General features: G+C 42.7%; 1 protein-coding gene across 9 annotated transcripts in view; it reads left to right on the forward strand.

Annotated features, from left to right (window-relative positions):
• The window catches only part of JAKMIP3 (Janus kinase and microtubule interacting protein 3), a 195,219-nt gene that overhangs the window by 78,487 nt on the left and 91,348 nt on the right, over nt 1-25,384 (forward strand). For 3 of the 9 annotated variants that reach the window (XM_056529010.1, XM_056529011.1, XM_056529012.1), the window contains 6 exons: nt 5,894-6,109; nt 10,412-10,531; nt 13,137-13,283; nt 14,842-14,973; nt 16,778-16,813; nt 19,267-19,326. In XM_056529010.1, coding sequence (XP_056384985.1) covers nt 5,894-6,109; nt 10,412-10,531; nt 13,137-13,283; nt 14,842-14,973; nt 16,778-16,813; nt 19,267-19,326 — 711 coding nt within the window. The remainder of the gene's footprint in view (nt 1-5,893; nt 6,110-10,411; nt 10,532-13,136; nt 13,284-14,841; nt 14,974-16,777; nt 16,814-19,266; nt 19,327-25,384) is intronic. The other 6 variants (XM_056529013.1, XM_056529014.1, XM_056529015.1 and 3 more) reach the window with 3 other exon arrangements.

Here is a 25,384-nt window from a genome sequence, read left to right on the forward strand (position 1 = left end):
ATTGATACGGTTAAAAATTTTGGGATCCAATTGCCAGTCGCTGGAATCCGCAAGTAAGAGGGAATTCCAGTTTGCAATGATGTTGGATAGGCCCGGTAAGCATTCCACCTTGAAAAGGATATCTCTGTGAAGACAATAATGCCAAAAATCCTTTGCAATATTGGCCAGGATTAAAGATCTGGTACTTCCTAGTTTGTTTATATATTGAATCGCTGAGATGTTGTCCATCCATAAGAGGATGCAACAATTCGACCTGTTCTTCGCAAAGCTTCTGGGAGCGAAGAAACCAGCTAACAATTCTAGGCAATTGATGTGTAGAAGAGATTCCTCTGGTGACCATTTTCCTCCTATCAAGGAGGAACCGCATCGAGCTCCCCAACCGATGCGACTGGCATCTGATTCTATGATCAGATCTGGAACTGAATTGGAGATAGTCTTTTCCATTCAAAGCTTGGAGATGTTCCAACCACCAAAGAAGTTCCTCCTTGGTATCTGGAGTTAAGGCTATTTCGTTTGAATATCCCATACAGTTCTGTAGATGTTGTGCTTTCAGACGTTGAAGAGCTCTGTAATGTAACGGAGCTGGGAAAATTGCTTGAATAGAGGCTGAGAGTAGGCCCACTACTTGAGCAATGGAACGTAGACAAACTGTCTGTTTGTTCGAAATAAAATGTATTTCTCTCCGAATAGTCTTCAATCTCCTGGGAGGAAGGCTGAGGAGAGCAGACTGGGTATTCACTAAAAAAGCTAGAAATTCTACCTCCTTCAAAGGGGTAAGAATAGATTTTTCTGTGTTGATAATAAAACCAAGATTGGAAAGTAGAGATAGAGTCCATTGAATATGAAGTTAAATTAGAGTCAGTGATTGAGCCATAAGATGGATGTCGTCTAAGTAAATGATGAGATGGACACCTCGGGCTCTAAACACCGCTACAACCGGTTTGAGAAGCTTCGTGAAGCACCATGGGGCTGATGACAGGCCAAATGGTAGGCTGGTAAATTGCCATTTTTGATCCTTCCATAAAAATTGGAGGTATGGTTGTTATAGGTGATGCATGGGCACTGTGAGATAGGCATCCTTTAGATCTATTTTTGCTAATCAATCATTTCGTAATAGGAGATCTCTCTTTCCAATTCTATGAGAATTTTGTTTTCCTCTGAAAAGTGTATTGGTTGAGGAATAAGAGCTTGAGATGGAAGGCAAATAAACCCTCTCTGGTAACCTAGAATGGTGTTTAGGACCCAAGAATCAGAGGTTATCATAGCCCAGACATGGGAAAAATATGCAATTCTCCCTCCTAACGGAATTGGAAAAGAAGGTATTAGTTGAAGACTTACCAGTGTTGGGTCTGGGTCTGGGATAGCCGCAGTGTCCTCTGGCCCTCCAGGGTATTCCTCTTGTGGGGAAGAAAGAATTGGGCTGGTATGTTGTGGAAGGAATCGGGAATCTGTCAGTTTTTGGTGGGGCATGGACATATTGTCCTTCTTGGAAATGGTGGCTGGGAAACTTGCCCCATCTTTTCCTCAGCCCTGAAAAAAAACACACAATTGAAAAACCTTTCTGAGGGACGTTTGCGCTTTGTCCAGTGATGAAAAAATGGATACATATTTATTAATTTCTTTGATGAACGTGTCACCAAAAAGTGTATAAAAAAGAAAGTTGCAACAGCACTCTAGGTCAAAAAATGGAGGCTCTTAGCACACTTTTGATCAAAAATCAAACAAAAAGTAAATCGTCCGTGGGTAACTCAGGTTCTGATGAAGCCAGGTGAATTAATTGAGGGTCAAGCTTCAAAAGTATGGACCATTTGGGTTCAGTGCAAATAGAATTATTGACTCCACCAAAAATGCATAAGGCTCTTTGAGCCCAACCCTTCAAAATATCCAAATGCACCAGAGCACCAGAAGCACTCGCTTGTTTTTTTGTTAAAGGACCAAGAAGATCCATAAAACGGTCTTGAATAGTACGGAAAGACCGATCTATCCCATTTTTGGGGTTCTTTCCCGATTTATTTAGATATTTGACCAAGGAAGGATCAATATTTGGAGTGAAAGATAATTTGTGGTGAAGGGTGGGTCTGGGACATTCGGCTCGCAATTTGTTGCGGGTTGTCTTATCTAAAGGCTTTCTTAGCCAAAGGCTTGAATATTGAGAAAAATGTGGATGAGACATCCATTCCCCAGAACCAGAGGTTGTTTAATAAACTCTGGGTCAAAATAGGGCATTCCAGCGCGGTCAGTAATGACAGTCTTAGGGTCCTTAGGATTTAATAAATTTTCCTCATTACCGGAGATGTCCTCATATGCGGAGCTATAATCTCCACCAGTAATTTCCCCATCTTCAGAAACGATTGGCCACGGGATGTATCATAAGAGTATGGCGTGTTTCTGCGAGAGACTCTATCAACCCGCACATCGTTTATCTCCTCTCGGGTGGAGGGTATGGAATGCAAAATTTTAGCATCAACATTTTTGCTTTTTACAAAAGTGACATGAGAGACCTGGTCCTTAACCATTTTAGGTTTTTTATATGTTTTAGAAGGACCGGTAGCAGTAATGGGCCGTTTATGGGAGGCCCTCACAGATTTTCCCCAACCTTTGGCCATTTTGGAGGTAGAGTCCTTTGCAGACAAAAAGTGGTCCGACGGGGTAGAGGGTCCAGCTTTAGGGGATTTAGGAGGTCTACTATGTGTCATAGCCAGAGCTACGGATTTTGCAACAATATCCGGAATAGATGACATGGCATTACGAACAGATAGGTCCACCATAGATTGAATGGCACTTCCATCTACAAATTCAAAAGTAGGAGCCTTAATGACTTGGGAAGAATCCTCATTAGCCATTATGCAGGAGGATATAGGCTGATTTTAAAATGTAAAATTGTAAATATTATAACATATTATGCCTCCAAAATATATGTTAAGTAGTGGTATGTAACTCAACAATATATATAGACAGAACAATTTTTTAGGAGAAATATATAATATATGTTCTTAGCACAATATGAAGGAAAGCAAGCAGTCGGCACTCTCTCAGCGTGTAACTCCAGCCCAGCAATATTCTTGCTTTGTGGTGCTCAGCTGTGTAGGTAAGTGTCCAAATAAATATCAAAAAGAGTTGATGGGACTCACGATGTTGCAGTTCATAATATTTATTGTAGTCAGGTTGTACACAGGTATGGCCAACGGGCCGTTTCTCGCTAACACATCACTTTCTCAAGACCATCGCAACATCATGAGTGCCATCCACCCTTTTTGATATAATATATGTATATACCCTGAAAACACCAGTAGGTGGCACCACAGGATGAGAAATGAAAGGATGCTGGTAATTTACAAGTATAGAGGAGAACATTTCCACACAAGAGCTGGGGATGACGATGAAGGAGGATGGAGCAAGGGTGTGTCATACTGACTGACTCTGACAGACAAAAAGCTGATCACCAGCGCGCAAACATCGCGATAACTTCGGCAACTGCAAAAACAAGTGATGAAGGTATATGGCCGTATAGATGACGCAGTAAAATAAAGAAGATGCCGGTATATAGAGAAATGGGGTAAATGACAACCATAAAATCAGATGAAATGGAATGAAATAAGGAAAGAGAATGTATATATATAAAATAGGAATTTGTAATAGGGAATTGGAGATAAATTAAAAAACAAAAAGGGGGTGAAAAATATATATGTATGTTATGCTAAACAAGGAGCGTAACGTTCATAGGAAAAAGCAAGTGAAAAACGATTTATTAAGAAAAATACAATACATATAAATATACATGCAGTAGCTAATGTACTAGTCACTTATCTGCAGTGCAGAGCAGTAAAGAGGAAGTACTGCACCTCAACATACCTTATGTCACCTGTACTGGCCTCTGATTGGCTACCTGATGCACCTAATTTGCATATGTAAAACAATGTTCTGCAAATCTTATGTTAATATCTTGCTGCTATTCTTAGTAGTAAAGAAGAGTTTGCAAAATGGAGCCTCCAGTCTTGTAATAAAATCCAGTTTAATTCAATAGGTCTCTGCTGCAGCTGCATCTCTGTGCCAAATTCCAGTGCAAAATCCAGCACAGAAATTCTGACGTGTGGACTTCCCCTGCTGATCATAGTGTTATGGCATATCCAAGTGATATGCATTAATAATAGAAGGTGGAATTGCACCTTTGTTAAAATAGTGCAGACCTTGCTCCATACTACTAAGGAGTAGTTAGGCTTTCCATGTCTAAACACCATTTACTGAGATGTAATTTTATGTTTTGGTATCAAAAATGGCTGAAATTACAAATGTACTTTCAGCTCTTTTTTTCCTTTTTTTTTTATATTTTGGCAAACTTTTTCACAATTTTTTTTTTGCTGTATTTTTGGGCTGTAGCTAAATTGGCCAATACGCCATTTACAGGCCAATATGAGCTAAAAAAAATATAGCCAAATAAACGGCCATATTTTGGGGCGAAAAAAAAAATCCTGTCACTTAATTTTATAGTTGTAAAAATTATGGCAGTAAAATTTATGTGTTTATGATCAGTCATTTTACTATTGAGTTCAAGGGAACTAAAAAGTAAAAAAGCTGCTTGTTCTTTTGTTAAAAAAGAAATGTCCCAAAATACTGAGTAGGAACATGGACTCAGGGTGTGACTTTCAGAATTCAATTCTGGCATGGGACTTTCGTGCAACATTCTAGGTTTTAGTGAGCATACGCCAAGATATAAAACTTTTGTGCCTTTTTCAATTACAGAAAAGTAAATCTGCACTTAATAGCTGAAAGTAAAATGTAAAAAAAAAAAGTTTTTTGAAGAATATGCAAAATACAGCAATAAAACGTATTATTCGCAACTTCAAAGACTATAAAATACTTTGTCCAATTTTGTTCTTTCACCTTATACTCATATCAATACTCCAACATTCATAGCATCCCATCCAATATACTAAAGCCATTCCATTTAATTAAAATATGTATTTGTTCCATGTGTATCTTCATGCAAATGTATAGATTATCTCATAGATTGATAGATATTAAAAAGGGACCATTTAGCTCTCCAGATATGTCTTTTTTAGTAAATACATGCATTTCCCATAGAATGGAAATTCTGGAGCATATGTTGTGGGATTCCTCTGTTATTCCTCCTGGTAATATGGTAATAAACTGACAACAGGGTGTCACCATTGTCCAAGCCATTTGGGTGTGTCTCTCACAGTCTGACACTTTAAGCACTGATTGGACAGTGTCAGATTTTTGGGGACACACCCCACTGACAAGGCCAATGGCAACATCCAGTTGTGAATTTGTTCTTGCAGTATCTAGGGGATAGTTAGTGCAAGGCTGGGTACACACAGTAGTATTTTGGTCAGTATTTTAGACAAAACCAGGAGTGGGTCCAGAACAAGGAAAACCTGCAAAACTTTTCAATATAGTTTTACTTTGTATTGGTTGAACTACTGGTTTTGGCAAAAAATACTGACAAAAACATTAGATGTGAACCCAGCCTGAGCCAAAAGATCCTCTTCAGACTGTGTTCCCACATTTGTGTTAAAAAACTGAAAAGAAAAACACAAAAGAATGCATTGTAAATAATGCATGGAGTTTTCGAAAACCATATGCATTTTTAAGATTGGGCTTTATGAGTAGAAGATGGCAAAACATGGATTAGCAATAGTCTTTCCTCGTCGTAAACACTCTGGCGAGCCTGGTAATTCTGATCACATTACAGAGCTCGCACAGACAGTGTAGGCTCTAATCATGTAAAACAAGAACCGCAGCAAAAACACAACAAAAACCCAAAATTTGGGAACACAGCCTCAAGGGGATGTGGTCTTTACAGGTTTTTCTCCCACTATTATCACAATACAGCTGCATGCACTATGTGACGCTTCTTCTGTTCTCCTTATAGATGGAAGAAATTAAATTTAAAGACAGATCAGTCTACATGTTGGAAAAAGAGTTAGGTGTTCAATCCGGGCATGCTCAAAGACTGCAACTCCAAAAGGAGGCTTTAGATGAACAACTTGTCCAGTTCAAAGAGTCTGACCGCCACCTAAGTAGCCCAAAGAGAGAATTCCCTTTTGCAAGTGGTGCAGGAGAAGCTTCTGATCATTCTGGAAGCCCTGTAAGAATGTTTTATTTGTTGCTGGCTAAGAATCCACCTTCTTGCTGTCCCATAGACTTCTTGCTAGCCTGCGTTTTTTCTTCATTCCATATTCCCTTTTGAGGGTGCGTTCACACGCTAGTAGCTAGCAGTGAGTTTCCCGCTGCGGGAAACCTGTTGTGAGTTATGCTACCATTGATTTAAATGGGTCCGCGGACAGTCCGCAAATCTGCCACTATTGCGGACTGTCTGTGGACCCATTCAAATTAATGGCAATGTAACTCGCAGCAGGTTTCCCGCAGCATGGAACCCACTGCTAGTAATAGCGTGTGAACACACCCTTATGATTTTTTTTTCTGTTCTGTGCTCTAGTATATGAAAAACAAAGAAAGATGTAAGGCTATTCTAAATAATTACCAGGACTATCGAAAAACTCTTAAACTATACTAAAGTTGTTTATGGTCTCAATGTATCTGAAATATAGCAATTTTTTTTAACTTAAAATGTCATGTTGTTTTGAATCAATGCAGACCTATGTGTTTCCATGGTTACAGACTGCAAACAAATCCTAAATCCCAACATTTTTCCAGCATGGTTCCCTCTCTAAATCCATGCTGGAAACATGTTTGGATTAAACAGCTACTCAATGTACCAAAGTTTTTTATGCAACCTAAGAAATGTTGTAGTGCGAGAGAGATAGAGCTGGCTGAATCCCCAGCAAGAGTGCACACAGGAACAAGAGGTCCATTACAGGATTTTCACTAGACAGTAAGTTGGGCAATGAAGGCATCAGAGCAGACAGGTATGACCAGAAGCCAGGAAAGCATGAAAAATCACAGAAAGGTGTTAAAATGACTTTATTTTCCAACATATATACATTTATTAGCCAAATCAAATTGGTTTCATTACTAAAAAAAAATTTACATTTTTTTTTTTACTCTAGGACCTATAAATAAGTTACAGATAAATGTTATATTAAGCACAGTGATAAAGGTAACTCCAATACCAGCAGTTTTTATCCCTTAGATGCCACAGTCAGTGTCATCTGCAACATCTGAGGTCAGAGGGAGAGGAGGGTTCAGCCTATTGTAGGGTGCCAATTGGTTAACATTACAGATGAGGGCCTACCAGCCCCCATTTTTGCCAGAGGCATGGATTAATAGGTCACCTGTCAATTGTACGCATACAGGCAATAATGACTGCAATAATAACTTCTAATCCGGTAGTAAAGTATATAGGACCAACTGGTGTTGGCTCCCACTCTTTGGTCCAAATGCATTGTGAACATAATCGTAGTTCAACAAGCCTCTGTTAACATTTTTTGGCCCTGGTAAATGTAAGATGCTCAGGCAAAGCTGAGTAACCAAAAAAACAGCTGCCATGAAAGCATCTGATAGAGAGGTCTAATAATATAAAAATGATATATCTCAGCAAACATAAAATAAGTCGGGATTTGTTCAACTTCAACCGGAAAAATCTTTAAAATGGAAAAGTACACTATCTGAACATTGTCTATGCAGACACGATAAATAATTCATATCCATATATTCTGCACAGTCATGTATGGGATAAGTGTTTCCTGGCTTTTATGCTTCTGTTATTTAACACCTTCCTACACGGGGCAATAAAGTTATGTTTACTATGTAGAAGTGATTTTCGACGCCCTTATTTTACATAATTTTACAGTATAGTGAAAGGTGATATCCTACAAATATGTTATTCAGCAAAGTACAGGCAAAGTAAAGGGGTACTTCAGTGGAAAACAAACATTTTCAAATCAACTAGTGCCAGAAAGTAAAACAGATTTGTAAATTACTTCTCTTTAGAAATCTTATTCTTCCAGTACTTATCAGCTGATGTATGCTCCAGAGGGAGTTGTGTAGTTCTTTCCAGTCTGACCACAGTGCTCTCTGCTAAAACTTTGTCCATGTCAGGAACTGTCCAGAGCAGGAGAGGTTTGCTATGGGGATTTGTTTATACTCTGGACAGTTCCTGACACGGACAGAGGTGTCAGCAGGGAGCACTGTGGTCAGACTGGAAAGAACGACACAACTTAATCTGGAGAATACAGCATCTGATAAGTACTGGAAGGATTGAGATTTTTAAATAGAAATTAACAATATATATTTACAGTTATAGTAATTTACAAATCTGTATAACATTCTGGAACCAGTTAATTTGAAAACACGTTTTTTTCCCACCAGAATACCCCTTTAAGTTGTTTGAATACTAATAAGCAGCAAAAAGGTTTAAATCAAACTATTCCTTATCTGTAGCATATGTTACCAGCCAGGCAATCTGTTTCTGATCTGTTTCTGATCCCTGCCCAAAACTTATAATACAATAGTCCTCTCATTCCACTGAGGCAGTTTCTTCTCTGCTTGTCAGAGAAGGAGACTGCTATTGTGTTTGCTTTGTAACTCCTCTGACAAGCAGAGAACATACCACAGCATCAAAGACAGTTTTTAAAGGGGTACTCCAGCCCCAAGACATCTTATACCCTATCCAAAGGATAGTGGATAAGATGTCTGATCGCGGGGTCCCGCTGCTGGGGACCCCCGCAATCTAGCATGCAGCACCCACCTGTAAGCACTGCCGGAAGCACTGGAGGCTCTCAGTGTTATGCCTCCCGACCACGGGGCCGGAGTATTGTGATGTCACGACTCTGCCCCCGTTTGACATCATGCCCCGCCCCCTCAATGCAAGTTTATGGGAGGGGGCTTGACAGCCGGGAGGCATAACACTGAGAGCCTCCAGCACTTCCTACAGTGCTTACAGGTGGGTGCTGCATGCTAGATTGCGGGGGTCCCCAGCAATGAGACATCTTATCCCCTATCCTTTGGATAGGGGATAAGAGGTCTTGGGGCCAGAGTACCCCTTTAAAACCATAAATGCCTTTCACATCCACAACAACATGAAATATACAGCATACAGGTAAAATCCCAACCTTTGTACTGTTATAGAAGAGGACGCAGAAAGCGAAGTACAGTAGAAACAGCAGGTGGCACTATACATCATTTTTCAGTTGATTATGTTCTAAATATGCTCAAATATGGTGCGTGGTTAAAATAAAACTTTAAATACATTTTCTAGGGGAAAAACTCCTTCCAGTATGCCCTATCCTGAAATGTCATACTCATTGTTTGCCATGTACATGCTGTTAAAAAGTGAACCAATGAAAAATGACTACAGTTACATATTTACATACTGCAGTAAGGCACCACCTGGCGTTTAAGGTGTCTTGTAGCAGTGTGCACCTGATGAAGTGAGTGCAGGAGGACACACAAGCTTAGTCACTCTCATTGGAAATAACTACTTTTCCTCTGGTTTTTTTTCACTTATTTTGATTAAAATTGGGCCATACAAGCCCTTTCTTCAACTTTGTCAAGTAATCAGATCAATCGATACAAAATATATATATAAATAATGTCAGTAGATCTTGTTTAGCGGAATCATAAAGGCCTTTTCCAAAGAAGTCAGGTGACTGTTTTGATTAAGAATGGGGATTAAATTGAGTTTTTATTTGGCAATATTGTTCGTTTAGTTGACTATTTATGGAAGACTTTGTTGTCTTTTGCTCATGGCCATATTTATGATCTCCTTTTTTCTCATCTTTCTCAAAGCACATCTTAAAAGTAAAGCCTGCCATAACTTCTGTATCTTAGCAGTCATGCCAAGCTTCTCTCTGCTTCTCTATTCTGTGCTTTATTCCTTTATTTTGCTCATAATCTCAATAAGTAATTGTTGGCTTTCGTGACGATAAAAAGTTTATAGTCACAGATCTTTGTTTTTGCTTTTCTTAGCTTTAACAACCTGATTTTTAGGGTTGTTGACCCAAAGTCTCTCCTGCACCAGTTGTATGATGAAATCGGTTACAGTCTTAGAGCCGCCTAACCAGATTACCTCTTTACGGGTCTTATAGGTGTGTAACCAGAATCCATGTCTGGTTTTATGTTGTTATTATAGTGGATTTGATGGGGGTGGGGGATCAGGGGTGACTAGGGGCAGCTGTATTTGGTGATAATAATCATGTTGCTGTTGCAGAATAGAAAAGCCTTTGGGTGAGTAAACGTGCAGAAATGGAATCTGAACTGTATGTGTTTCACGTCTGGTTTATACACTACAGTAGCAGGAATGTTACTTTATTTCATGTCATGTCTGTGGCTTCTTTGTGCTTTCATAGACTTCCATTCAGACATGTTTCGTATTTGTCATGGTTGGATCCTTGTGAGATCTCAGTGACTTTCTGGTCACCGTTGTTCGCACTGAAAAGTCTTGTCTATGGTTCAATTTCCAGTTATTTGCAGTGGATCTTTGTTTCAGGAACAGCAGTTGGATGAAAAGGATGCACGTCGCTTTCAACTAAAAATAGCAGAATTAAGTGCGATTATTCGTAAACTAGAAGACCGCAATGCTTTGCTTTCGGAAGAAAGGAATGAACTGGTATGTGTATCAGGTTTCTCTGTGTATACACCAAACGATGCGACTTCTTACTTTAATATATTTTAAGCGGTACTGCAGCCAAAATTCATTTATCCCCTTTCCACAGGATAGGGGATAAGTAGCTGATCACAGGGAGTCCTACCGCTGGGACTGCCCCCCCCCCCCCCCCACTCCTTGCGACCCATCTCGCTCAGTACGGAACGCGCTCCATTCATTTCTATAGGAGCACCGATGATTGCCGAGTGCTGGACTTGGGTCTCTTCGTAGCTCCTATAGAAATGGAGTCTACTACATGCACTAAGTAGTCAGAGTCACGGTTTGTTACGGAGATGGTGGGGGGCCCTGTGGTCAGACCCCCGCGATCAGCTAATTATCCCCTATTCTGTGGATAGGGGATAAGTTAATTTTGTCTGCTGTACCCCTTTAAGCTTCAAAACAAATGTAATTCCAGGAGGTACAAATAAGACCCAGAACTTTCAGTCACAAAATACTGGGATATCTTGCCATGAAACTGCACCAGGGGTTCACAGTATTTATTTGCATTATAGGGGGTCTCCTCTTTCCTATGTAAAACTTTTTCCCCTTTATATGGTAGAGTTACACATGCCATATTTTGCTGCATATTTCTGCAGCTGATTTTGCTACCCATTGACTTCAATGAGTAAAAAAGTACGTAGCAGCAAATATGCAGCAAAATATGGCATTTGTGACCATACCCGTACTGTACAATATCTGAAACACTTCTAATAAAAGTTCATACCCGACCAAGGCTGGGGCTTGGAGGATTCAACCACCTCAGTTCACATGCATATTACTTATGTTCCATTAGGTTTCCATCGTTCTTCAATGGCCAGAATACCATAATAAGCAACCAATCCATCAATTGGATCATAATGGATTCTATCAAACCATAATACAGTTTTGAAGCCAAAAATTAAGCTGCCTGTTCCAGCCAGATATCAAAATAAAGCCAAAGATATGGTTGCATCATGGCTCTGTACAGATTTCAGGTATAGAGCAGTAATATGGCACCAAGAGACGTCCATGGTGATCTGCTGTATCTCCATATTCTTAAATTTTATATAGAGGCAAAAAATGTTTTTTCTAGAAGCAAGACAGACCATAAGACAGCACACATAGTACATAGTATGCTGTGTGCATGAAGCTAAACTTAGTAAGTAAATGATTTACTAAAAAGTACCTCTTCTGCCAAAAAACATAAATGTCTGATAGATGAGGGTAACACCTCTGGCAGCCACAACTATCTCTAAATCCAAGGTCCCTTGATTCCCTCAACTAGACTAGATGAGGCCAGAGGGCTCCCCATCTAGAGTCATGGTGCTATGTTATTTCCACAACTATCAATAATGTCTTTGGGACTTACAGAAACAGTATAAAACTTGTTAAAAACATGCATACAGCAGCCTGGCTGGCTGTTTTAGCTTATCTACTAGACAATTATTTATATATGCTGGAAATACCCTTTTAACCCCTTAAGGGCATCAGTTTTTTTTTTATTTTTGCACTTTTGTTTTTTTCCTCCTAATAGCATAACACTTTCACTTTTCCATTTAAAAACCCATATAAGGGCTTGATTTTTGCACAATCAACTTTACTTTGTAATGACAAAATAGAAAAAAAAACAAAATTTTGCAACATTTGGTGGCTTCTGTTTCTACGCAGTGCACTTTTCGATAAAAATTACATATTGGGCCTCATTTACTAAGAGTGTCGGGCTTTTACTAGTTGCACATGCTGTTTCAGACTTACAGAATTCCTCTGTATTTACCATGGGGAAAAGTCGGGAATCTTTTTCTAGGTGGAAATTTCCAGCCACTTATCCACAGGATTTTCTGTGAATTCAATAGTAAATAGGTCGGGTTAAATAGGCCCCTAATTGTGCCAGCCACGCCCTCTTTGCAACATATCACACCCCTTTTTTGGCTTTTCACAGTGCAAAGTCGGGTTTGTCGGCTTTTTCTGACGCACACTGTCGCACACTGACGCGGACTGGTGCAGACATGGCGCAGACACTCTGCGCCAAAATAACCAGACAAAAACTGGTTTTAGCTTAGTAAATCATGGCCATTATTTTATTCTATAGGTTTATACAATTAAAGAAGCGGCAATGTTTTTTTGCCCGATCGGCAATGTTCGGCATTAGCCATGGGTCCTGGCTGTTGATAGAAACCAGGAACCACTGGTTATGAAGCGTGGTCAGCAACAGGAGTGGGACAAGGGCGTACATTTATGCTTAATGTCCTGAAGGGGTTAAAGCCTAGTACATTTATGATAACACTTCCAGCCAGAGGTTAGGAGTCCACTGTTCTATAGATAGGTACAGGTCCCAGAGGTTGGAATAGCATAAATATCGAATATATATGGCATATATGGCCTGGGTAAGAATTCTCTTTATTAATTGGACACAATGATAAAAAAATGATTTGCCCTGGAGTGTTTTTCCCTGCGAAAAGATCTAACACAATTCTAAATCTCAGGCCAAAAAAGTGTATAAATATAATGTATCCTTATTTATTCTAGATATTACAGTAAACAGTTACACAGTGTTCTCTCCTCTCGCATCATCCATACTTTTGTGTTCCAGCTAAAGCGCCTCAGAGAAGCCGAAAGTCAATATAAACCTATTCTAGACAAAAACAAACGCCTTAGCCGGAAAAATGAAGAACTGTCCCATTCACTGCGACGCATGGAAAACAAATTAAAGTTCCTAACACAAGAAAACATAGAAATGGTGAGTAATGTTCCAAGCTCAGTCTCAAATATTATGTCTGAAACTACTGGCCTGGCCTAACCCTGCATGAAACCTGGAAATACTGTTAAAGAGTACCAAGCATTAGATTTTACCATATACAACACTTTGCAATTCGTTAAATATGGCCAAATCTTTATCCTCACCACCCCCCCGGGATGTTTTTTTACCCCAGGGATGGTGAGGATATGAAGTTTAAAAGTCTCCCCCGCCGCCCCCTAGGCAGGGAGCTATACTTAATTAGTCCTGTCACTCCAGCTATAGTGATGCCACCTTGGCGTGATTGACAGCCCGCGTCATGCGGGGCATCACTATAGCTGGAGCAACAGGACTAGGTAAGTATAGCTCCCATCCAGGAGACTACTTACGGAGTGACGGGGGTAACTCACAAACTTCATATCCTCACTATCCCTGGGAGCAAAAATGTCCCTCCGAAGTTGGTGAGCTTAAAGTTTTTACCATACATAGCGCGTTCCCAAATGCTATAACTTGCAGTCGTACTCCCTTAAAGGGGTACTCCGGTGCTTAAACATCTAATCCCTTATCCAAAGGATAGGGGATAAGATGCCTGATCGCGGGAGTCCCGCCGCTGGGGACCCCCGGGATCATGCACGCGGCACCCCGTTTGTAATCAGTGCCCCGGAGCGTGTTCGCTCTGGGACTGATTACCGGCGACCGCAGGGCCGGCGGCGTGTGATGTCACGTCTCTGTCCCCGTGTGACGTCATGCTCCGCCCCTCAATGCAAGCCTACGGGAGGGGCGTGATAACATGCTCCGGGTCTGATTACAAACGGGGTGCCGCGTGCATGATCCCGGGGGACTCCCGCAATCAGGCATCTTATAAGATGTTTAAGCACCGGAGTACCCCTTTAAATCTTCCTTCTACTTCTTGCTAGTGATGAGCAGCATAGGCCATATGCGAATTCGCGATATTTCGTGAATATTTGGATGAATATTCATCCTATATTCGCGAATTTCGCATAATTGCTATGTTCGTTCTCTTTTTTTTTTTCATGCGCAAAATTTGTAATGAAATTCACAAACTGCGCATGCACAATTATATCTTCCACCTAAAAGAAGGGAGGGATAAGTGTCCAGTCTGGAAGTTCCGATATTCACAGAAATATTCTCATAAATATTTGCATAAATTTGCATTAAAAAAAAGAATATTCGTCATTACGAAAATATATCACTATATTCTAAATATTCACATAATCGTGAAGTGCCAATATTTCGAAGTAAAAATTTGCATTTCGAATATTCGCGCTCAACACTACTTCTTGCTAGCCTACATACACCATGCGAGCAAGGAGTAGGGAAGAGATAATAAGGAGTATTATGGCAGGATCAGACTACAGTTATTTCTTGTAGTCTGTTACCATAGAGACAACTCTAACTCCTTCATTTTGCACTAGAGCAAAAACTACTTTGGTTGAAAAAGTATATAGCCTTGTATAGGCCAAATATACTTAGCCTATAATTTTATTTTAAAACTCATCTTTATGCATTTTATATATTTTTCTTCTGTTTCATTGTTTAGAGACAAAAGGTTGGCACAATAAGAAGACCGAGCTCTTTGAATGATCTTGACCAAAGTCGAGAGGAAAGAGAAATTGACTTTCTAAGGCTACAAATTAATGAACAACAAATAATAATTGATGAACTATCTAAGGTAAAGCACATGCAGTACCACGGTATATGTGTTGCCACAAGAGGCCATGTTTCCTATACTTGATAATAATTGAGCCTTTAATGTAAACATAGAAATTAGACTAGAGGCTGCTGGTGTAGTTGTAGGGAAAAAGGAAGCTTAAAGATTACCTGTCAGTTTCCAAAAAATAAAATAAAAAATGTTACTCAGTACCTAATCTTGACCATGAACATCTCATTTTTATGCCTCTATCACCTATATTTATTATAAAAAATCCCTCTTTTCATTAGCTCACAGTGTTAAAAATCCTCTCAGGGGAAGAGTGTGTGCCCCTCCCTTGTGGTGGTGGAAGGTGATTGGTGTGTCTGCTCATGCAGTCCATAAGTCATCTCCTGTCCATGACTCATGGACAAGCTGATGCTGCTGCAGGACTGGTTAGTGTCCCAGTAGACATGGGGACCCCTGGTGGTGGGATTTTCAGGAGCCGTTTTCTTTATTAAATATTCAACATTATAAACAACCATATTACCATGGGCTTTCATTTTCATCAGTAACAATATATAAAAAGTTTGGGGATTTGACATGTGCCCATCTGAAGTGACTGTGCAACTAGACCAGTGTTTCCTAACCAGCATGCCTCCAGTTGTTGCCTGGCTGTCCGGGTATACTGGGAGTTGTAGTTTTGCAACAACTAGAGGCATGCTGGTTGGAAAACACTTGACTGATAGTGGCTTTAAATTAGAAATATGCCTAATATTATACTGTAGGTGTTATGTGTTTTTGCTAAGGCAAAGGGGGAAAATTATACCATAGTAATCAAGAGGATGTTTAAAAAAAAAGTGCATTTGTAGTTAACGGAGAACACCAGTGAAAATATTTATTACCCCTATATGCCTGGGGTTCCAGAATAAAAATAATAAACTTTAACTTACCTTCTGCCGCTCCCCTGGTGCTCGCTCTCCCGTCCTCAGGTCTTGGTCTTCTTCCAGGTTTAGCAGCCTGACACCTCACATTGTGCTTAGTTAATAGTCGGCCGCATTGATGTCCCGCCTCTGCCAGTGATAGACTGAGTAGCAGTGTCAAATAAAGGGCCCGGGCTCGGCCTTCTTCCTGGTGCCCGGGCCCATTACATCCCACTGCTGTTCAGCTAATCACCGGCCAAGGCAGGACATCGCTGCAGGCATCGATTAGCAGGGTTCAGTGAGAAGTGTCGGGCACCAAATGTCGAAAGAAGACTTCCTCAGTAGCACCAAGGGAGCGGCGGAAGGTAAGTTAAGGCAGCCGGGGCATATAAAAATTGTCCCTGGAGTTTACCTTTAAAGAGTACCTGTCACCAAACTAAACTTTTAATATATTGTTCCTTGTGACACTAATTTGCTAATTACTTGCTGTTAAAATTCTCAACCTTTATATGTTTTTAATGTGAAAAAAGGCCATTAGGTGTCTCTGTTCTGTTCCCTGTACAAGTCAGTTAGTTTGTTCTCCTCCCAGACTGAGAGGAGACCTGCTGGTGAACGCCCACTTTCCCCTGCCGGGAGCTCAGACAATGTGAGAAAGGGGAAAGGTATGACACACAGCTTTTTAAAGCTCGTGAAATTTTTTTAAGGGCAGGAGGGGTGTTAGGAGTAGTTAGGGAATATAATCTGAGTTAGTTTAGAAAATATGGTTTGATGACAGGTACTCTCTAATGAATCACATGTAAGTGTTCTATTTCCCTTTTTTGTCTTCATTGCCACTTTAGCGTTTAGATTAAACAAGGTGTCGCTTTGCTTAGCAATCATGTTAGTCTATTAATTTTAATGATGTTCTCCATCTTTCTTCCCAGACACTGGAAACTGCAGGATATGTGAAGAGTGTCATTGTAAGTACTGTAAGGCATGTGATGGTGTATTTTGTGTTATGTTAGTGCATACAGAAGTTGAAGGATGCCCTTCATTTACACCTATATACGCGGCTTCTACAGTCCTAGCAAATAAGAGACATTCATGTTATAATAAAAGTTAAACAATTTTACTTTTAAAGAGTTTTAAAGAGGTTACCCAGGAATAGAAAAACAGGGCTAATTTCTTTCAAAAATCATTCCCTGTCTGTCTCCAGGGTGGTTGTAGTTCTGCAGCTTAGTTCCAATGAAGTGAATGGATCCAAGCTGTAATACCACACCCAACCTGGAGACCGACAGAGAGTGGTTTTTGAAAGAAATTAGCTCTGTGTTTCTATTCCTGGATAACCCCTTTAAGCTCTCTGCTTATAGTTACAAAAGTTATAAAATGAGAATGATTTACTTAGATAAATATCTGTCGATTGTATACCTCTTTATTGTGCAATGAATAACCTTTATCTTATGAAACTGTAAAACTTTGCTGACCCCGTTTTATAATTGATATAAACAATTAACCTACAATTATCTTTTACTTATTCTAAGTTACAAGCTGTCTTTTAGCCCAGAGCAGCATTCACAATGCTTCATGTATCAGAGCTAAAATCTCCCAGCTATCCCTGCTGGCTTCATGTCTTCACATAGCTTGTTCTAATAAGGTCTCATTTTAATTTTACTGCACAAGGGCAGATTTGAATGCTTGCAGACTCGCAGTGTGTTTTCCGCTGTGAGTTTGAATGTGGGCAGACTCGCCACGAGCTGAATTTCTGCTGCGGAAAATCAGCCGCAGACCCCATTAAAGTCGCTGCAGAAAATCTGGCAGAAAGTCCTATGGAGAGCCCATCCACATTCAAACTCGCAGCGGAAAAAAACACGCTGCTAGTTTGCTATCAAATCAGCCCAAGTGAACAAGCCCTAAGGGTCAGTTCACAAGTCCTTTTTTTTTTTTTCTTTTTTTTTTTCTTTTGCTGCAGATTTGACATGGTCCAGTTGTATTTGGCATGTAAGAAGTTTGTTTACACAGTTCACCCCCATCAGCTTCCAGGCAACACAGTCACTGGTGATGATGGGTTTTTATGGCAGCCATAGGCCATGTGAAGGCCCTCATACCTGCCTATCACTATAATATGCTGACAGGCATAAAACACTGCAATACAGTAGTGGTGCAGTGTATTGTATCAGTGATCTGCTGACTGCTGGTCAAAGTCCCTTTGTGGGACTAGTAAAAAGTAACTTTTTCACATAAAACATTAAAAATCAAATTTTTTTTTTATTTGCCCCACATGGTGAAAGTAGTAAAAAAAATTAATAAAGCAGAAAAAAACGCCAGAATTGCTGTGTTTTGTTAATCAACCTTACAAAAAAAATGGAAAAGAAAATGATCAAAAAGTTATACATTCCAAAATGTTGGAAGTTTTCCCATGAAAAACGAGCCCATACACAGTGCCATCAGACAAAAAAAAAAAAAGAAATTGTGGGTCTATTGTGCCAAAATTGTAAGATGTTCAACTTGTACGCACAAAAATACAACTTGACTCGCAAAGAACAATCCCTCATATGGCAATGTCCACAAATAAAAATGACTGCTCTTGGAAGGCGAGGATGTAAAATTGAAGAAAATTGCTCAGGCATTAGGGTGCAGAATTCTTCATGCGGGATGGGCTTATAGTAGGGAAAAAAAACGATGTTCACTAATTCACAGGAGTTTAACTAATTGTGTGTGTGGGGGGGGGGGGGTGGCGGGTGACAACAAACTTGTTGACTATTCTCCTAGTAACTGCAAGTAGATTTGTGAATGCAGCTTAGGGCTGTAAGACATGTAAATTAGGAGTAGGGTAAGGCTCAGCTTGTTGTCTGGTTCCAGTGATGACAAAACAAATTGTAAACTGAATTCTAAGTTATTTTAGAATATAAAAATGCTCAGACGTGTACCCCTTTCATGCTGCCCAAATTAGGAGTCATTGGGGCAGTGCTGGCCGATTCACTCACCTACCAGTCGAGACTGATAAATACCTTTTTGGGTATAGGGAGGGATCTATCAAAGCTGATGGGGCAGGCAAAAGCCATCAGGGACCACCCTGTTGACTCGTGGTTCAGGCAGCATGAAAGTAATGACAGGTTCCCTTTAAACTGTAGGTCCTTATGGTGAAGTTATAGTATTCTGTATGATATGATTGAACTCACACAGAAATTCTCTGGTAAATTGTTGCTATTCGAATGTACCCAGTAACATTTGGCCATTGATACAGTATACAAGTTCAGACCTATAAACTACCTATTTCTGCTTATAGGTAAAATGCAGCGAGTTTTCATTCTCAGTGGTTTCTCCGTTCTAGGTAGTACTAAAACATTCCAGCAGTATATACAATATATCTATTTTCATGCCAGTCACATACTGGAAAACTACTTATAACTGTGCAATTAATTTCTATCTGCAGGACCGAGAAAAGCTTTTAAGATTTAGGAAGCAGCGGAAAAAAATGACTAAACTCCCTAAGGTAAAATATTCTTCTCCATTTGTAAAGATTCCTGTTCAGAACAGATGATTTAAGACAAACCGTTCTGTCTCTCAGCTACGCCTGTAAATTGTGTTCTTTAGAAGTGTCGCACTTGTTGTCTCTTAACTTCATTTAGAATAAAACATTTGACTTCTGTTTTACCCCAGAGATAGAAATGAGGGAATCAGTGTGAATTTGCTTCTCTAGGTCTTCACTGATGGTCGAATTGCTTATTAAAGGGGTTTTCCATGACTTTTTTTTTTATGTCTGTGTGCTCTTGGCTCTGTTCTCTGTATCTGCAGGTGTCCCAGCTCTAGAAAACGACTGATCATCCGGGGTTACTGGGTTTTGGACACTGGTCAGATATTGATGGCCTATCCTGAGGATAGGTCATCAATATTAAAAAGTGCTGGAGAACACCTTCAAAAGTTTTTTTTCCATATAACCAGGCTATGCCATTACTTCCAGATCAGTGGTGGTCTGAGTGCTGGGACCACCACTGTTAACACTGTAACATAATTTGAGCTTTGTAGCCCCTTTAAGGAGTCATTTAGGATTTAAAAAAAAACATAGCTGTTTCTCGAGTTCTTCATTGGGGGACACAGGACCATGGGTATACGCTCTTGCCACTAGGAGGCTAACACTAAGCAAAAAACAAAAGAAAGTCATCTCCTTCCGGCAGGATATACCTGCCCCCTGACTCTGAGCAACTCAGTTTTAGCTTAGTGTCAGCAGGAGGCAGACACAGGTCTGGTGTCTCCAGACCTGGTCTTATTTCTTTTGTTTTTTTTCCTAGTTTCAGGGTATAGTTAGATATTTTCTCCCTTTTTTGTTTTCTCTAGTGTGGGGCGACATGAGCATGGCGCTGTCTCATCCCCCACTTGCGAGCTAGGGGCACGGTCCGTTACCCCTCCTCGCCAGCAACCAGCGCTGGGTGGTGTACCCTGGGTCCGGGTCCCCCATATGCCCCTGTTTACCAGCTGAGTCTGGCTTAAGGCAGGTGGCCCTAGCTTATCGAAGACTTCAGGGGGGAGTATGTTCTGCGTTCTATGTGGGTGAGTATGTAGCTATATAGGTGAGTATGCCCCCCCTTTTTTTTTCCTGACTCAGTGTGGACCTGGCTGCATACATGGCTTGGCTACTCATCTCAGCTTCCCTGATGGTCATCCTTCTGCTGCAGCTCCAGCATACCTTCAGGACCTGCTTCTCTCGGACACAGGACCTGGGTGAGATCATTCTTTGTCTGTCTAGTTGTCTGACTTACTAGTGCCCTTTATGTCCGATCCAAGACCCGATCCCCCCCCCCCCTTCCCGGCAGGCCGTCCCTGCACAGGTCACTTACTACGCCTGCTCCAGCTGTAAATCCAAAATGCCAGGCAGTTCTTCTGAACCTACCTGTCCACCCTGTGCGTCTCAGCGACCCAGTCCTCCCTTGACTACCGTGCAGGATGGTCCTTTGGATGGCGGACGGTCTGATTCCGCTCCCCAATGGGTCTCATCTCTCTCGCTCAGACTATCTCTGATTTGGCCAGGGTTTCCCAGGAGGTGGTCTCCACCTTGGGGCGGTCCTCCTTACGCTCTTCCCCTAGGGAGATGGCAGTGGGTCCCCCTCCCGTCCTTCCCTACAGCCCGTCTGGGGCGCCTGTCCTCCACTTCCCCCCCTGAGTCGGGCCATGTGGGGTCCTCTCACCTCCTGCTCTCATTCCACCTCCTCCAGCCGCCACTGCAACCGGTCACCCAGTGTCCGCTCCCGATCTCCACACCCCACTCCCGGTCCACCTCCTCCAGAACTCCTCCGGAGTGCTCCCAGTCCCCTGTTGAGCTTGTGAATGCTGATTCGGACCCTCCTTCTTACTCAGAAGAGACTTCCCGCATGTCAGATATAGTGGCCAGTCTGGTGTTGGCAGTCAGGGACACCTTACATCTACAGGACCGAGAAACTTCTGGTGCTAGCCCTGAAGTCTCCTTCCGCCGCTCTTGTCGGGCGTCTGAATTTGACGAGTTGTTAGAGGCAGCTTGGAAGCATCCGGATAAGCGCTTCCACGGGACTAAGAAGCTCAGGGCTCTCTTTCCCTTCCCTCAGGATCTAGTTACAAAGTGGTCTTCTCCTCCTATGGTGACCCTCCTGTGTTGCAGCTGTCTAAATCCACTACCCTGCTGCTGGCCGACGCAGCTTCCTTTAAAGACTCCTCAGATAAGTGCATTGAAAATTTGGCGAAATTTGCCTTTGAGGCAGCAGGCTCGGCCTTGTCCCCAGCTTTTGCCTCCACTTGGGTCTCCAAAGCCCTCTCAGTTTGGGCCAGTCAAATGCGCCAGGGGATCTTAGCGGTGCTTTTTCCGGTGAGTTGGCCCGCTGCGTGGCCTTTGTCTTGGGCAATCTAGTGGCTCTTCGGCGCTCCATGTGGCTTAATGCTTGGAATGCCGATGCGGCCTCTAAGCGTTCACTTACTGAACTTCCTTTTCTGGGGTCTCGGCTATTTGGCAAACGCCTGGATGAGATAATCTCTGAGGCCAATGGGGGCAAGAGCTTGCCCCAAAATCATCTGTGCCATTCGAATGCGTGGTGGACGATTTCTTCCTTTCGCCCCCTTCGTTTCTTGGGCTGCACGGACAAACTGGTGACCCCTCAGGATAGGAGAGCCCCATCTTTCAAGGCTCGCCCCTCCTGGAAGTCGGGGTCAGGCTCCAACCGCCCCACTTCCAAATCCGGGACTCGCAAGCCCCCCCCTGCCTGAGGGTGCGCCCCCATCAGAGCCTTCCCCTCTGGTGGGGGGTCGCCTGTCCCTCTTTCGGGACGTCTGGCTGGTGCAAGTTCAGGATGCTTGGGTTCTTTGGGTCGTTTCGAAGGGCTATCGCATAGAATTCTCTTCTATTCCCCGGGATCTTTTTTTCCGGTCCCGCCCTCGTCGATCTCCCACTTTTGCTGCAGTTTTTCAGGTGCCCCTTCCCTCCCTCCTGTCCCAGGGCGTGATCGTGAACAGTTTTCAGGGTTCCACTCAGATCTCTTTGTAGTTCCCAAAATGCCTTATTCTCGATTTTAAACTCTTGAACCTTCATGTGTGCTGCGGCACTTGCGGATGGAATCCCTACCGTCACTAGTCGCCTCCATGGATCAGGAGGAGTTCCTCTCCTCCGTGGACATTCGGGAGGCCTACTTGCACATCCCTATCTTTCTGGACCACCAGCTTTTTCTCAGGTTCGCTGTTCCTCAATTTGGGGGTGTCTTTTGGGACTAAACGGTCCAGGGCTGTTGGACTCATTGGGCGTCCAGGCTCCCCATCAACATCCTGGAGCAAAGGGCGATCTTCCTGTGCCTTCTGCACTGGAGTCGCTTGCTCCAGGGCCTTACAGTCTGGGTGTAGACAGACAACGCCACAGCCGTGACATCAATCGTCAGGGAGGCACCCGCAGCTCAGCAGCCATGAGGGAGGCGTCAAAGATCCTCACGTTCCAGATATTTCGGCAGTACACATTCCAAGGATCAACAATTGGGAGGAAGACTTCCTCAGTCACTCCACCGCGGACCCGGGTGAGTGGTCCCTTCACCTGGAGGTCTTTGATCAAATTTGTCACCATTGGGGACCCCATACGTGGATCTGTTTGCATTGTGCCAGAACAGGTAGGTCCTTCGCTTCGTGTCCAGGTCTCGGGATCCGCTGGCTCTGGCGGTGGATGCTCTTGTGGTCCCTTGGACCCCCTTTGTGCTTCCCTACCTCTTACCGCCGCTTCTGCTACTTCCCAGGGTTGTTCAGATGCTCAAGGCCGAGGGTGTCTCGTTGATTCTGGTGGCTCCGTACTGGCCTCGTCGAGTGTGGTAAGCGGACGTGGTCAGTCTCGTGGCAGACATTCCCTTCTGTCTTCCGGATCGTCCCGACCTGCTCTCCAAAGGGCCTCTCTGTCACCCCAATTTACTTCCAATGCGTTTGACGGCATGGCTGTTGAAATCGCGGTTTTGAGGGCTCAGGGGTTTTCTTACCGGGTGATCCGAACTATGCTCCGTGCCCGGAAACCCTCGTCCGCCAGGATTTACCACCGTACCTGGTGGGTATATTTCCGCTGGTGTGAAGCTCGCTCTCTCTCTCTCTCCCACCTAATTTTCTCTGCCGAATCTCTTGTCTTTTTTGCAATCAGGTTGGAGTCGCGCCTTGCCCTCAGTTCCATCAAGGGGCAGGTTTCTGCACTTTCTGTCCTTTCCCAATGCCCTCTTGTGTCCGACCTTCATGTTCGCACCTTTTTGCAGGGTGTGGCTCACGAGGTCCCCCCCGTTCCAGTCCCCCATTGCGCCTTGGGACCTTAACCTTGTTTTGGACGCTCTTCTGGGAATTACGTTGGAGCCTCTGGTTCAGGTTTCCCTTCTTTCCTTTCTTGGAAGGTGGCCTTCCTTGTGGCAATCATGTCCATTCACCATGTGTCGGAATTGGCGTCCCTCTCTTGCCATTCCCCTTTTCTGGTGATCCACCAAGACAAGGTGGTTCTTCAGCCGGTGCCTTCTTTTCAACCCAAGGTTGTGCCTTCGTTTCACTTGAACGAGGAGATCATATTGCCTTCCTTCTAGTGTCCCCTTCTCATCCACGGGAGTGTCAGCTTCACAAGCTGGACTTGGTCCGGGCGGTTCGGACCTATTTGTTGGTCACTTCCTCCTTCCGGCAGTGTGACTCTCTGTTTGTGCTCCCCGATGGGTGGCGCAAGGGGCTCCAAGGCTACTATTTCCCAGTGGATTCGCTCTGCCATTTCGCAGGCGTATCGCTGCAAGGGTCAGGTGCCATTCAGCATGATGGCTCATTCCACCCATGCGGTGGGGGCCTCCTGGGCGGTCAGCCACGGGGCTTCGGCTCTACAGGTTTGCAACTTGGTCATCTCTGCATACTTTTGCCAAGTTTTTGTCATACCTTTGTGTCCACCGACGCAGGTTTGGGCCGTAGGGTCTTACAGTTCAGATGTCTGTCTGAGTTCTTTTCTGGCTGGGTTAGGTCTTCCCTCCCCAGGGACTGCTTTAGGATGTCCCATGGTCCTGTGTCCCCTAATGAAGTGCTCGAGAAAAGTAGATTTTTGGACTTACTGTAAAATCTCTTTCTTGGAGCTTCTATTGGGGGACACAGCACCCACCCATTGGTTTGTTTGCGACCAGCCTTGTCCCGCCACTCTGGTCCCGGGGTATTTTTTGTGGTCGGTTCCCTTCTTGTCTGGGTTTGTGTTCGGTCAGTTCTCCTTCTGCTTTGGGACAAAACTGAATTGCTCAGAGTCAGGGGGCAGGTATATCCTGCCAGGAGGAGCCTACTTTCTTTTGTTTTTTGCCTAGTGTCAGCCTCCTAGCGGCAACAGCATATACCCATTGTCCTGTGTCCCCCAATAGAAGCTCAGAGAAAGAGATTTTACAGTAAGTCCAAAGATCTACTTTATTCTTTCAAAAATATCACCACACCTGTTTTCGGTTTGTGTGTGGTATTACAATGCACCTCTAGAAGAAATGATATGCAAAGCAGCTCTCACACCACTTTTTCCAAGTAGCTTTCCTTTCAAGTCAGTGTTTCACTCTAACTAAGAGTCTTAGAAACTGACAGGGAATGTATGCCAAGCCAGAGATATCTCCAGAAGGAAAGAATACTCATCTGCAGACAGCTGTTTCTGGGTTTTGCTCCTTGTCACTACAGAGCACTTCTATTCACTTCAATGGAACTCAGCTACAGTACTAACCACAAACTGTGGACAGGTGTTGAATTACTTCTGGAAGAAATCAGCTAAGTTATTGTAATCTTGGATAAGTCCTTTTACACTATTTTTCCTTCACTGTGGCACCCAGGGACACCCACTATAAAAGGACCTGAACAATTACACAATTGAATTTGGCCATATCATAGTTCCCTGCAGAGTCCATAGCAAGAGACATTGTTTGCCAAGAAATTTTTTTTGAAAGAGGGGGAGCAGTATGCCAGCACTGTGGCCCCATCATTACCGTGATTGGTGGGGTCCCATTAGTCGAACATGTCAGGAAGAAATGGTATTTAATTGCATTATCTGGAAATAATTGCATATAGTAGTAATATAGAATTTGGAATAT

The sequence above is a fragment of the Hyla sarda genome, chromosome 7, assembly GCF_029499605.1.
Source record: "Hyla sarda isolate aHylSar1 chromosome 7, aHylSar1.hap1, whole genome shotgun sequence".
Lineage (NCBI taxonomy): Eukaryota > Metazoa > Chordata > Amphibia > Anura > Hylidae > Hyla > Hyla sarda.